We start from the raw sequence: 15,136 nt of genomic DNA, 5'->3' as shown, positions 1-15,136 counted from the left end.
CATATTCCAATTCTGGCACCAGACCATCTAGCCTCCGAGTACATAAATCGGAAGGGGTATTTCTCAATGGTTCTTCAGGTTCCTGTGAATCACAGCTGGCATTTCATGGACATTAAGGGAGGCTGGTCCGGAAAGGTGCATGACGAATGCATCTTTCGGAACACAGGCCTGTTCAGGAAGCTGCAACCCAGGACCTTCTTCCTAGAAGATCACCATAGGGGAAGTCGAAATGCCCATTGTGACCCTTGGAGACCCTACTTACCCTTTAATGCCATGGCTCATGAAACCCTACATAGGGAGGCTTGCAGCAAGGAGCAGTTCAACAACAGACTGAGTTGGTGCAGAATAACTCCTGAATGTGCTTTTGCCCATTTAAAGGGCCGCTGGCGCTGTCTGTATGAGAAGCTGGACCTGGCCGATGACAACATCCCCATGGTTACAGTCACGTGCTGTTTCCCCCATAACATTTGTGAAGAGAAGGGTGAAGGCTTCACTCAGGCATGTACCACAGAGGTTCAACACCTGGAAGCTGAATCTGAACAGCCAGAGACCAGGGCTATTAGAGGGGCCCAACGCGGGGCTGTATGGATTAGGGATGCCTTGAGGGAGCAATTTGATGCTGAAAGCCACCAGTAATGTTTGGTGCCCTACACAGGAGGGAAGTGCAGCAGTTCCAGTGCTACTAAGCATCTGTGTTTGCTATGTATGATGCACTGACTTGCAGTGCCTGTTGCTTTCCATTTATTGAAAAGAAACAACTGCTGGGGAAACTGAAAGGGCAAGACACATCTGTGCTGTGTGGGAGGAGGGGAGGGCACGGGGTGGGGAATGGGACAATCAAAGATTTGCATATGTCCTGCTATCATATTCAGCTTCCTATCTGGAGTGCCATGCAATGAGTGCTGCACTTAAGGCTGGCTAAAATGCATGGTGATGGGGGTTGAGTGCAGTGGGTAAGGGTTGTAGTTTGCAGGGCTAGCTGGTAAAGTTACAGGTGTTGGAGGCAGCTTGCGGTGATAAGAAACTGGATGTTGGGGGAAGTGGGTTGGCAGTGACATGGGGAGCACAAGGGAAAGAGTTTTGGAACAAGGGTTGAGGAGGGGGAGGGCACGGATCTGCTCCACCTGCAGTGCTATGAGTGCTTGCATCGAGTCCACTTGGCGCTCCATAATGCTTAGGAGCCACTGCATGCTTTGGTGCCAGCAATCCACATTCTGCTGGTGGACCCGCCTTTCAGTCTCTTGCCACTCCTGTACTTTTTGATTTTCAGTAAGGGATTGACTTCATGAAGCAGGTCCTCCTTGCTTCTTCGTGGACGCTTCCTGATTCTTTGCAGTCTTTCGGCCACTGATAACATGGATGGCTGGGATCTCAAGGTTGCATCTGTAAAGCCCAAATGCAACACTTAACAGAGGCATCATTGTTCACACTAGAGAGAGCAATGATTCGGCCGAACTTTTAAACAGGTACAGTGTACATAACAGCAGAAAGCGTCTGTCCCAAAGCAAGTGCACATAACCCACAGGAACCCCAAAATGGTGAGTAAGCACAGGGGCAAGGGGAACTGACTGTTTCAAGGCCATACAGTCCTCTGGGTTTCTGTGCGTTGGGGATGACCCTGCCAGCAGGTAGGGGATCTTGGGGGACAACTACTGCACTGGTGGGGTGCAAAATAAACTTTATTAAGAAAATGCAAAAACAGGGAAAATTCAATAGTGAGGAGTATGGGGTTTGTTAAGGTAGACAATTGGGGAGGGGTTTCTTTTAGTAAATAGTATAGGGGGTTTCAATAGTGGGGTACAATACAGTGGGGTACAATACAGTTGGTAACCAATTAACACTGAAGTATAAATGTAACAGATAGCTAACAATTTCTATGTAAAGGATGTGTCACAGCAGCATATAACCAACTAACAGTTATGGGTAAAATGTGTTAAATAATCAACAACTCTAGGTAAAAATGTGTCACAGTGGTGTAAATGTAAAATGTGAGGTGTGTCAGAGAGAGAAAGGGTAACCAATGGGGTTTTATGCTAGACTTCAGTAATACAATTGAGGTTTGGCAGCAGTAGGAGCAGAGGCGCTGCGGAGGGAGATTTAAACTCAGGGAGACACAGAGAGCAGACAGGCTGCAAGTTTAAACAGCAGAGAGACTGCAACGAGTGACTGGGGAGCTCAGGGGGAGACATGGGCAAGCTGGGGTGGGGGGTTAGCGCAGCGGGAAGACAGACAACCACAATTATACAGAACACAGCGAAATCTTATTTATGATCTAACTTAACCAAGACTACACAAATCAGCAAGTAACAGAACACAATGCAACAATTCTTTTTTAAACCTAACTTACAGAGCACAATACAAACAATTCTTTAAACCTAATTTAACCACAGCTATGCAAAATGAAATTACAATTTATCTAGACTAAGAACCTGATTCTAATAGGTGAACCTTACACTATGCCGATTCTTTGATCGGGAGGGGGAGCAGTTCCAGAGGGCAGAGTGGTGTGTGCCCAGGGTACAGCCCCCGGGACGGGGGTGGCTACAGTGGGGCGGCTGCAAGCCGGCGGCCCAGGATACAGTCCAGGAGGGCACAGCTTAGCAGCGGCACAGGCTTATTTTTAGCAGCAAAGGCACTGCGGAACAAGAAACAGATTACAGATACAGACCAAGGAGTTAGCTTGGGTCTGTCTGCTGGGGAAACAAGGCCAGCAGCTAGGACAGGGGGAGTCTGCAAGAGGGAGTTCTTACCAATCCCCAGGACAGCAGCAAGCACAGAGGCAGGAACAGCAGTAGCATCGGAGGATGGAGAGAGGACTCGATTCGCTTACAATAATCAGGAGATCTCCAGGAACAAATTCATTGTTCGTGGGAGGGTAGTTTAAAAATGGGGGTACGCTCAAAAACAAACGAGAGCGGGGAGAGGGCCCCCCAAAGACCTCTAGCTGATCAGACCAGGTGGCAAAGCAAGGACCTTCTCCGAGGTCTGATCAGAAAATGTCCAGCTTTAAAGGCAAACTCAGGCAGTTTCCCACCAGTACTTTTGATTGGCTCCTCTTGATACAGGGGAGGAGAGAAGGCAGGGAAAGGCTGCAGGTAAGCATAGGCATGCCTGGGCATGTTCTGAGCCACAGGTATGACTCATATGCTTAATTAGTTGGCCACTTCAGGTCTTGCATTTCTGGGCAGCGCCCCCCACACCGAGCCCGGGTCTGAACAAAGGAGCCAAACAAAGAAGAAGCCCCCTCCCTAGGCAGAGCAATGGGTCCAGTTAGTCTGTACAAGCCATTCCTATGAATAGGGCTGTGACTTTAGATAGCACAATGGCCGGGAGGGGTGGCCACACAGGACAAACAGAAAGGAGAGGGGAAAAAGGAATGCAGCAGGGGGACAGCTGTAACAGACAGGGGACAGCCAACAGCTGCAGGGGGCCCTTACACTGAACAATGTCCCTGCATTTTCCACAGAATGAGTTCGTCCTGGAAGATATCTCACTGCTGAGGGTGATCTGGGAAGCAAGGGAGGGTCTTCTGCAACAATGCAGCTTCTGCTCTGGCCCTTATGCCGCTTGCCTGTGTGCAGCAATGGTCCCCCCACCCTTCACAGCACAGTGGCGCAGACATGTTAGCCTTACTGGGACAAGGAGCACAGTAGCTCTGCCAAGGAACCTGCGCAAGCAGATTGCCCAGCTTCTGCATGAGACCTTTGATGAGATCACTGAGGCTGATTACTGCAATGTGAGAGAGCAAATTGATGCCCTATTCTACATCAAGGCATGCACGCAGCCCTAACCCTTCTTTCTGCACCCTCCTTGCCCCAAGAGCCCGCACCGAACAACTACCTTCCCAAAATAAAAGTCACTTACCGGACACCTCCTCTGCTGTTTGTTCTTCCAAAACACCATCTGTTGCAACTGGCTACCTTCCTCCTGGCTTGAAAACAGCTCCTGGCTGCATGCATCTAGGAAAACCGGGCCATTCTCTGGCTCTGGGCCCCTATCCTCCTCGGCACCCTCGCTCCCGCTTTCCTCCTCCTGCCTTGTTGAACGCTGGGCTGCTACAGCCTCTGAAGTGTCCATGGTACTCTTTGGAGTGGAGGTGGGGTCACCCCCAAGTATTGCTTCCAGCTCTTTGTAGAAACAGGTCTTGGGGGCAGCACCGGAGCAGCGGTTTGCCTCCTGCGCTCTGTGGTAGGCATTCCACAGCTCCTTCCCTTTAATCCTGCACTGCAATGTGTCCTGGTCATGGCCCCTTTCTATCATGGCCCTTGTTATCTGCCCATAGGTATCAATTCCTAAGGCTGGAGCACAGCTAGGAGTGGACAGCTTCCTTCCCCCAAACACTGATGAGGTCCAGCACCTCGCCATTGCTCCATATTGGGGATTGTCTGTCGTGTGGAGACATGGTCACCTGGAAAGATGCTCTGAGATCACTACATGCCTTGCTGAGCAAACAGGAAGGAGAATTTCAAAATTCCTAGAGAATTTTAAGGGCGGGTCTGATGGTTGGTCACCTGAGGAAAGGGCAGTAGAGTTCAAAGTGATGACCAAAGTGGGTAGAACAGGCATTGTGGGACACTTCTGGAGGCCGAGCAGAAACTGGCACCGCAACACTCCAGCTGGGGCACAGCAAGCTTTATGCTTCTCGTGGAGGTGGATTACCATTGGCGCTCCAGCCACGGAGTCCGGGTTCTCTACATGCCTTGCCAGTGTGGACACTTCAAGAGTTAGGGCACCCAAGGCTGATTTAATGTGCTCTAACTTGCAAATGTAGCAAGGCCTAAGACAGACTTATGTGCAGTGCTGGGAAGGAACTGGTGGTACATGAAGGTAGCAGTGACAGAGAAAGGTAGGAGAGAGGCTGCTACATAGGAGATTAATGTCCAGGACCTCCATGATAGCATTCTCTGAACTGCTTCCAGCTCTACATGCAAGGCCAGGAAGACAGGCAGAACTGCAGGGTCTCAATGTGTGGCTGAAACAATGTTGTAAGTAGGACGGTTTTACGTTTACTAGGAACTGAGGAACCTTTTTGGAAGGGAGATGCCAATACAGAAAGGATGGGATCCACCTAAACCAAAATGGAACCACACTGTAGAGAACTTTTTAAACTAAGAGCTGAGGGAAAGTAACAGGTGTGGAAGAGCACATGGTTCAGGTGGATATATCCATTAGCGATGAATTTATTAAAGGAGAAAATCTATATCCTAATAAAGGGATAGCAAAGCAGTTGGTAAAGCACAGGTAGGAGCTAGTCAGAAAGTCAAACATAAAAGAATCACATTTAAAAAGAACACATGAGGGCAAGCAACTAAATATTGACAAAAATGTACAAGTGCTCACTAAAAACAGGCTAGAAGTCTAAATACTAACATAGGTGAACCAGCATTAAGTGAGGATATTGCTATAATAGGCATCATGGAAATGAGGATAATCAATAGGACATGGTAATACTAGGGTACAAAATATATAGGAATGATAGATTGCACTGGTTCGGGAGTGGCACTACATGTGAAAGAAAGCTAGAGTCAAATAAGGTACAAATTTTAAATCAATCAAACTGTACTATAGAATCTCTATAGGGATAGAAATTCCACGCTTCAACAGCAAGAGTCTAGCAATATAAATATACTACCAACCTCCTGACCAGGATAGCAATGGTGACTGTGAAATGCTCAGGGGGATTAGAACGGCTACAAAGGCAGAAAGCACAATAGTAATGGGGGATTTCAACTATCCTAATATTTACTGGGTATGTGTCACTTCAGGAAGGGGTGCAGATATAACATTTTTAAACACCTTAAATGACTGCTTCATAGAGCAGTTTGTACTGGAACTCATAAGAAGAGAGGCTATTCCTGATTTAGGAGTAAGTGGAATACAGAATCTAGTCCAAGAGATGAGCATAGTTGAAACGCTCATTATACCAACCCTAATTAATTAAATTTAACATCCATGGCGGGGGGGAGATACCAAAGATGCCCACCACATTGGTAAGTGCAAAGTAATGCACATTGGAAAAAATAATCCTAACCATACATACAAAAAGATGGGGTTTAAATTAGCTGTTCTCACTCAAGAAAAAGATCTTAGAGTCATTGTGGGTAGTTTCTGAAAACATCCATTCAACATGCAGCAGCAGTCAAAAAAAAAAGCTAACAATGTTAGAAACCATAAGGAGAGGGACCAATAAAAGACAGTAAATATCATAATTCTACTATACAAGCCCATGGTGCGCATACACTTTGAATACTGTGTGCAATTTTTGAAGTCAGTAGTAATTGCATCTCAACTTCTATTGAATTGTATTTATTTTCAACTGAGACATAAGGTATGGTCTAATCACATAACTATCAGCCTAGAACTCATGATTTTAATATGATCGATGATCATGGTGAAAGCCAAATAAATAACATGAGAAAATGGTTTTGACACTTGGTTAACCATAATTCTACTGCACTCCATATTTATCCCAGGATTTTAACATCTCTGTTTTTTAAAAACAATCAGTTATTACATTTGGCCACAGAGCTGCTGGAAATTCTGACTTTGGAGAGAGAGGTAAGAAGAGCCCATGCAATGCATCACTAGATTTCCCACAAATCACAGTTCACAATGTTACCCAAACCAAAATCAACTCAATAAGACATCTGTATAACTATTCATCTTGACAAATAAGGATGCCTAAAATGGTTTATTTTCTAATTTATGGATTCCTTCCACACAATTCCTTCCATGTATCATTCCCAACACACAAAGTCCCACACCACCACTACTATCTTTGTGGCCCAAAACAGAGTGGAATTCTCTTTAAAACTCTCAGGCCATGTCTACATCTAAAATTTTGCAGCGCTGGTTGTTACAGCTGTATTAGTACAGCTGTATAGGGCCAGCGCTGCAGAGTGGCCACACTTACAGCAACCAGCGCTGCAAGTGGTGTTAGATGTGGCCACACTGCAGCGCTGTTGGGCGGCTTCAAGGGGGGTTCGGGGAACGCGAGAGCAAACCGGGAAAGGAGACCAGCTTCGCCGCGGTTTGCTCTCACGTTCCCCGAACCACCCTGCAAACCGCAGGGAAGGAGACCTGCTTGCTCGGGGGTTCGGGGAACGAGAGAGCAAACCGGGAAAGGAGACCAGCTTCGCTGCGGTTTGCTCTCGCGTTCCCCGAACCACCCTGCAAACCGCAGGGAAGGAGACCTGCTTGTTCGGGGAACGCGAGAGCAAACCGGGGAAGGAGACCAGCTTCGCCGCGGTTTGCTCTCGCGTTCCCCGAACGACCCTGCAAACCGCAGGGAAGGAGACCTGCTTGCTCGGGGGTTCGGGGAACGAGAGAGCAAACCGGGAAAGGAGACCAGCTTCGCCACGGTTTTCTCTCGCGTTCCCCGAACGACCCTGCAAACCGCAGGGAAGGAGACCTGCTTGCTCGGGGGTTCGGGGAACGAGAGAGCAAACCGGGAAAGGAGACCAGCTTCGCCGCGGTTTGCTCTCGCGTTCCCGGAACCACCCAGCAAACCTCAGGGAAGGAGACCTGCTTGCTCGGGGTTTGGGGAACGCGAGAGCAAGCCGGGGAAGGAGACCAGCTTGATTACCAGAGGCTTCCTCAGGTATGCTGGGATACCTGCTTATTCCACGGAGGTCAAGAAAAGCGCTGGTAAGTGTCTATACTTGATTACCAGCGCTGGATCACCAGCGCTGGATCCTCTACACCCGAGACAAAACGGGAGTACGGCCAGCGCTGCAAACAGGGAGTTGCAGCGCTGGTGGTGGCCTGCAGATGTGTACACCTCCTAAGTTGCAGCGCTGTAACTCCCTCACCAGCGCTGCAACTTTCTGATGTAGACAAGCCCTTAGTGATACTCCTTAATTGGTTAGAGGAATCAGGTTTAAACCATGTGAGGAACCTTTTCCACCACAACATCTATACCACAGTAATCCTGGGCAGCGCTTAAATTTGTAATGAAAGAGGTGCTGGGTCTCAAGCAATCTTTTTACATTCATAAATTATGCAGCAAGCCCAGAAGTGGTGGTGGTGATGAACTGCTAAACCTAGAGGTGTTGGGGCTCAGCTCTGGCAAAGCCCTGGTACGAATTAGGCAATGATCGTGGGAATAAGCAGGGAGAAAAATCAAACCCAACCATGTCTTGTATTACAATAAACTACCACTTGGCTCTTCTTAAAATGAAGGCTATTCATAAATAATACCTGTGTTGCTATTAGCAGCATAAAACAGAGAGCTTTTCTTCACCCAGATCAAGACAGTCAGTAAGTATGCTTTTATACCAAACATAACCCTATGAACCTTTGAAATCTCCAATGATAACCCAGGTAAAGGACTTTATATTTGCATATGTAATAGATAAATGAGTTTAGCTCCTAGCAGCCAGATGGTTTAAACCCTAATCCAGGCCTACCAATTACAACATAGCATTACTCTATTGTGAACAAATACTGCATACACTAAATGACAGTCTTTATCGAGAAAAACATTGGGAAAACGCGTATGTATCCTAAAACCAAAGGGGGAAAATAAATCAATCCTACTCCTACAAAGCTCTACCACACCTGGTGTACTCTAGTCAAGACAATGGGCTTAAAACTCAAGTGAAGCCTAGTTAACTAACAAGATCCTCAGGGAGGGAGAGAAAGCAAGCCTACTCACCAGCCATCCTTTCAGCCAGAAGGGTAGGCTATTGGTGGGTAAAGTTCAGACACTGGCAGCAACAACTCCAGCCCGTCTCCCCGGCTCCCAACAGGCCTGGGCTGAGTTGACAAATCCCCAGCTGGTAATTAGCCTCCTTCCTGCGGCTGGAGACCCAGGAAGGGAATTACAAAGTCACGCTCCCTTCAGCCCCCGCAGCAGCACTGTCCTTAGCAGGGGACAAAGCCTGACCACCCGGAGGCTCTAGCGTGCCTGCGAGCACGCCCTGGCCGATTGCATTTGCAATGGGCCACTCCCCCTGCCAGCCTGGGGTCGCGCCTGGCGCCGCCGCCGCCGCCTCCCAGCCCCGCCTTGGACCCCCCGCGCGCGGACAAAGCCCCGGGCGCAGCAGGCAGCCCGCGCGCGGTCCGGCGCAGATGCTTTGGGGGGGGGGGCGCTGCCCCCCGCGCGAGTCCTCCAGCTGCCCTTGCGCAGCCATTTGCTGGGCAGCGGGGCTGCCTCCGCCCCCAGCGCCGCGCGGCCGCACTCAGGTAACCTCTGGCGCGCCAGCCCCGGGGCCAGCCGGAGTGCGCCCGCTCCAGCGGTGCTCCCTCCTCCGGCTAGCCCCCCTGGGCTGCGCGCCTCCTGCTCCGCGTGCCGGTGCGCCAGGGACCCCACACACACACACGCTGCTGGGGGGCCCATTCTGTGGCCATGTCATCTGCCTCCAGAGCATTTGGCTGGTGTGTTTCACTGAGACCTTTACAATCTCAGCCCCACTCAGTCTCCTACCCAGGGGCCGAAGGGTTACGGGGGGAGGAGAAGCCATAAAATCCCCTCTCCAGTCTCGACATTGTTGTTTGGGGAGGGGAGAGTGTTGTTATTTGTAGAGATAAGCTGGCAAGAAAGAAGACAAACGGCCGTTTCCAGAGCTGGATGCCTTAAATTAGGTTCCTGAAGCCGTGTTCAGGGACTTAAATGAAAGTGTTTTGGGTCAGGGACCAGCTCTTTGTTCTGTGTCTGTACAGCGCCTAGCACAATACGTCTTGGGCCACGCTGCTTGGTGCTGCTGCAATACAAATAATAATTTCCGGATTTGTCAAGCTCACATTAGCTCCCTTTGAGAGGTGATGCCAGTTGCTCAGCACCTCATCAGAGCAAAGCTGGTGGTGAGTGACCTGCAGCAAGTATAGCCAGAGACCTTTGCTGTTGCTATTCTGGACTGTGGAGTGACTTGGGAAGGGTTGTAGGCAGCATAGTCATCATCCCTGAGGCTGCTATAGCTTATTTGGGGCCACACTGGCTAAGAATTCAGGCAGTAGGAAGGTTGAACAAAAGCCAGCTTTGCTAGTATGTTCCTCAGCTTGCGCTTCAGGGAAGGTACTTCACATCATCTGCCCATGAATCTGCACATATGGGCTGACACACACACATGCATGCTCAAAAAGAAAAGCCAGGAAAGGGTACACAACATGCACCCCTTATAAGAGGTTTTTTTTTGGGGGGGGTGCATCTTAGGATAAGGTGATACAGTTTTGGTTTAAAAAAAAAAAACCACCCTTAAAGAGCATGGTGGCTCACATGGAATCTAATTCAATTTGTGATAACCAAGAAGACAGAGATTCACCACTGCATTACTCCTCTTTAATTGTGGTTTTGGAGTTCTCTGAAGCTATTATATCCCCTACAGTCAAATGCAAGCTAATATTTGGCCGCAGTAACATTGTGAATGTACGTAGCATGTTTTAGCCAAGGATCTCAAAGTGCTTAAAGAACATTCAATTATGCCCCACGATATCTCTGCAAGGTAGTTTTGATCATCCCCATTACACATATAGGAAAAGTGAAGCAAAGAAGCTTACCCAAAAGTCACGCGGTAAGTCAGTGGCAGGGGCAGGAGTGCTAGGCTGTATTCTTAGCTCCGAGTCCTGTGATCTGACCACATGACTGTCTTCTTTTCCTACTCTCATAAATTAAAAGCTGCCAAAACCCAAAAACAAACAAAACATCACCAACCAATAGCAAACAATAGCAATAGCAGCCAAAACAAACAAACAAAAACACACCCATCCACTATGTAAATGCAATTAGACCACTGAGAACTTTTTTTAAACATTGTTTTTCTTGCTCAGCCAACTCAAGTGGCTGAGTCAATTATGCCTAAACTTGCAAAAATAAAATCCACCTTTTGGTTGAGAAAATAAGCATGGGACGTTTCCACTCAATAGGAAAGTGTTTATCTTGTTGGTTTTTTAAACTGTAAACAAATGAAAAGTAGGGTGTAACAGTAGTTCACCCCGTAACACTGTTTAGTCCAGAGGTCAGCAACCTTTCAGCAGTGGTGTGCCAAGTCTTCATGTATACACCCTTATTTTAGGCTTCGCCTGCCGGTAATACATTTTAACATTTTTTAGATGGTCTCTCTGTAAGTCTATAATATATAACCAAACTACTGTTATATGTAAAGTATACAAGGTTTTCAAAATGTTTCAGAAGCTTTATTTAAAATAAATTAAAATGTAGATCTTATCAGTTTAGTGTGATCCTTGCGCTTGCTTTTCCTTGCTGGCTTTTCCAATGTCTGGCAGGTATTTTGATACTTTAAGCTGCACACAAGCTTCTGAGTGATCACTTGTTAACCGCTGGAACCCAGATCAGCAGCTGAGATGAGTGGAGCTGGAGAATGGTAGGGCTGAGCAGGGCCAGAAGCCTGGACCCTGTCTGGCAGTGGGCCTGTGGTGGAACTCCAACCGGAAGCAAAGTTAGTGGGGCTGCCGCGGGGACCCAGGCTGGCGAGGGACCAACAGCCAGAACCCCAGAGCAGCGACTGAGCGACTCAGCCCACCGCCGCTGCTCTGGGGTTTCGGCTGCTGGCTCCTGCCAGCTGGGGTCTCAGCCCACTGCAGCCTGGGGTTCCTTCCCCCAAGCCAGCAGCGGGTGCTGAGTGGGACCCGGCTGGCAAGGGGCCAGCAGAGGGAACTCCAGAGCGCCGGTGGGCTGAGCACTTAGCCTGCCCTGTATGCCATCCAAAATCAGCTTGCGTGCCACCTTTAACATGCGTGCCATAGGTTGCCGACCCTTGGTTTAGTCCTTGTGTGAATTAAGGATATACAAAGGCACTACTCCTTAAGAAAGACTGCAGCTCTCTCTTTCTCCCCAATATCTTTAAAGACGAAGTGTCATGAATAGTTCCCTGCCTCCTTTAACATTACATATCTATTTTGTTCAGAAGCATCAGCCATCATTGTTTCCTAGAATATAACAACCAACACCAGTTCATCTTAGATAAAACAGAAGAAGTATTTATTGAAAGTTTACACTGGATAGAACAGAAATAAACATCTTTTTAATACTAAACAACTGAGAAAGATATAACAATTTCCTTCTAGATGCACTGAGTTATATATTATTTGGATGCTCACCTGTTGCACCACCTGTTTCAGAAATCCCTTAATACTTCAACAGGTTAAGTCTGTGTCTGTGCTCTGACATAGCATGTATCAAGTAGCTTTAACCATCAACATGGTGGTCTGACACGTTTCAAGGAATATCTTGTCTCCTTAAAATCAAGGTAAAGAGAATTTACCTCACCTGTGATGTAAAGGTGAAAGAGTTATAAAGAGGTTCTTTGCTTTGTGTGTTGTCAAAACATCTTCAGATATGAAGTGAATTAAGGGAATACACAAAATTACAGGCTCAGAACACCTACTGACATGACTAAAATGTCCTTCCCTTAATAATTCCTTTCCTCATTTACTGAGAGGATTGCAGTGGATATAAACTATCTTTCAGGGGTTTTTTTGGAGAGGGGCAGGGGAGAGAGAGAGAGTGTGTGTGTGTGTGTGTTAGGGTGACCAGAGAGCAAGTGTAAAGAATCAGGACAATTTGGGGGATGGAGGCACAGGGGTATAGTTGCATATATAAGACAAAGCCCCTAATATCGGGACATTTGGTCACCCATGTGTGTGTGTTTTTGTGAAAAAAGCTCTTTCTTGTCAAATGACCTTTTCATCACCTTTAGAAACAAAATTTCATGCTCATTTCTTCATTAATTGTTCCTTTCTCTTACTAAATGAGCATAGAGTGCACATCTTCAGGCTTACCACCATTAATGTGTAACTGAAAACACAACATACCGTATATACTCGTTCATAAGCCGCATATTTTTGGTAAAAAAATGACACATCGGAGAGTGGGGGTCAGCTTATAAATGAGTGTACACCAATTTGATGATTTTAAACTCTATGGAATCACTGAATATCTAATACATTGTCATTTTGTTCACCTGGAGTGTCTGCAGGAATGGAGAGCTGAAGGGCTTCATGCCTGCAGATGCTCCAAGTAAACAAAACATCCCGCCAGATGCTTACCCTGACAGGCCAGGAGCCAAAGTTTGCCGACCCATTCATTGATGTCAATACTGAAGTCTTTTAAAGTTGAAAAGGCTTTGTTAGTGGACTAGATTGGCTTGAAAGGAATAGTAAAAGAGCACTGCTGCAGATCTGCATGACATTTGACCCATGCATTTCACAAAATGCTATGCCTTGCAAGCCAATCAGAAAAATACAATAATGATAGTACTATAGCACTGGTGTCAGTCCGCTACTGTATAATTTGATCTCGTCATGCATTTCTACCATTGCACCTCATAAGTCTCGAGCCAATATGAAAATATAACATGCAGAATCGATGGAATCTCTAATCACATTGAAACTGGCATGTCTGTGGGGATAACAGGCTATCTACAGGCCTGCTTTGAAATAAACAAAGAATAATAATAATTTGACAATGATAAAGCATGTGACATTCCTATATAAAGTCCTACAAAATCTATAACTACAATAATAATCTATTTTCATACTGGTATTTAAAATGAACAACGGTGAAATCAAAAGAAAAAGGTCTGCTTATCACACGGCGTTCAAACTTAAAGTTGTTGAATATGCAGAAGCAAACAATAATTGCGCCGCTGCTTGTGAAATCTGTATCAATGAGAAGCAAGTAAGAGAATGGCGAAAAAATAAAACACTGAAAGACATGCCAAGAAGTAAGAAAAAGTGTCCAACGAGGTGCGCTTCATTTCCTGAGCTAGAGAAAGATCTCAATAATTGGGTTGTTGAATGTCGACAAAATGGGTACATTGTCACTAGAACTGGAATTCGTCTGCGTGCTCTGCAAATGTCGAAAGGCGACAAATACAAGCCAGTAAAGCTATCAATGTTTGTCGCATCAGCGGGTTGGTGTACTCGGTTCATGAACCATCATGGTCTCTGTCTTCGTCAGTGAACAAAGATAGCGCAAAAGCTGCCGAGAGATCTGGAAGAAAAAAATCAAATCTTTCCAAAGGTTTATTATAAAATATCAAAAGGAATATGCATTTGAACGGTCATAAATAGGAGATATGAACAAAACACCAGTGACATTTGATCTCCCGAGCAACAGAACAGTAACCAGTGTTGGTGAAAAAACAGTTTTAATTAAAGCCGTGAAAAAATTCATTTTATGGTGGTTTTATCGTGTTTGGCAAATGGATCAAAGCTCCCTCCTGTTGTTATTTTTAAAAGAAAAACCTTGCCTAAAAACATGAAATTTCCTGCTGGTATCATCATATGTGCACACAAAAAGGGATGGATGGATGAAAGTGGGACTATTGAATGGCTGGAAACTGTGGAATAAGAGACCAGAAGCACTTTTCAAGAAACCTGCTATGCTCATTTGGGACATTTTCAGGGCACACAAGATGGATGAAGTGAAAAATGTGGCCAAAAATATGAAAACTATTTTGGCTGTAATATCTGGAGGCTTAACTTCAGTTCTACAACCGCTTGATGTCTGCCTGAACAACCCCTTTAAAGACAGGCTATGCAAAATGTGGTCTGAATGGATATGCTCAGGTATGGCAAAGTTGACAAAAGGCAGGAATCTTATGAAGCCTGATATCAATCTGGTCTCCCAGTGGATCAAGTATGCGTGGGTGTCCATTCGCTCGGAAATGATAGAAAAATCATTTAGGAAATGCTGTATCAGCAATGTAGTCTACGGGTCAGAAGATGATGCCATATTTGATGATGACTCAACAGAGGCTGATGATGAGAAGGGATCTGAGTCTGAAGACGATACTGCTGACATCTACGATGACAATGCAAGTGCAGCTGTGACTGAAGCTGAGTTTAATGAACTGTTTGGTGAATCAGAGACTGATTCAGATATTGAAGGATTTTAAGACTTTTTAAAGTCTCATATTGTTCTAAGTTACTTATTTTAAATATCCATTTACTGCTTTTAAATATTGACTGTAATTTTGAAGGTGAATACATATTTGTTCAGTTATTATTATAACAACATTAAAATAAATATAGCAAAATTTTTGAGTGTTTCTTGTGATACCAGCTTTTACAATATAGCAGGAGTCGGAAAACTTTGGCTCTCAGCCCGTTAGGGTAAGCCACTGGCGGGTTGGGACATTTTGTTTACTTGGAGCGTCTGTAGGCATGAAGCCCC

The 15,136-nt window shown here is 46.2% G+C and overlaps 1 protein-coding gene across 2 annotated transcripts in view; it reads right to left on the bottom strand.

The window, feature by feature from the left end:
- GYG2 (glycogenin 2) overlaps nt 1–8,983 on the bottom strand; it is a 42,529-nt gene extending 33,546 nt beyond the window's left edge. For both annotated transcript variants that reach the window (XM_030572139.1, XM_030572149.1), the window contains exon 1: nt 8,657–8,983. In XM_030572139.1, the coding sequence (XP_030427999.1) occupies nt 8,657–8,663 (7 nt within the window). In that variant the 5' untranslated portion in view covers nt 8,664–8,983. The remainder of the gene's footprint in view (nt 1–8,656) is intronic.
- Nucleotides 8,984–15,136: the final 6,153 nt, after the last annotated feature.

This window comes from Gopherus evgoodei, chromosome 1 (assembly GCF_007399415.2).
Source record: "Gopherus evgoodei ecotype Sinaloan lineage chromosome 1, rGopEvg1_v1.p, whole genome shotgun sequence".
Taxonomy (NCBI): Eukaryota; Metazoa; Chordata; order Testudines; family Testudinidae; genus Gopherus; species Gopherus evgoodei.
This window is presented reverse-complemented; position numbering and strand designations above follow the sequence as displayed.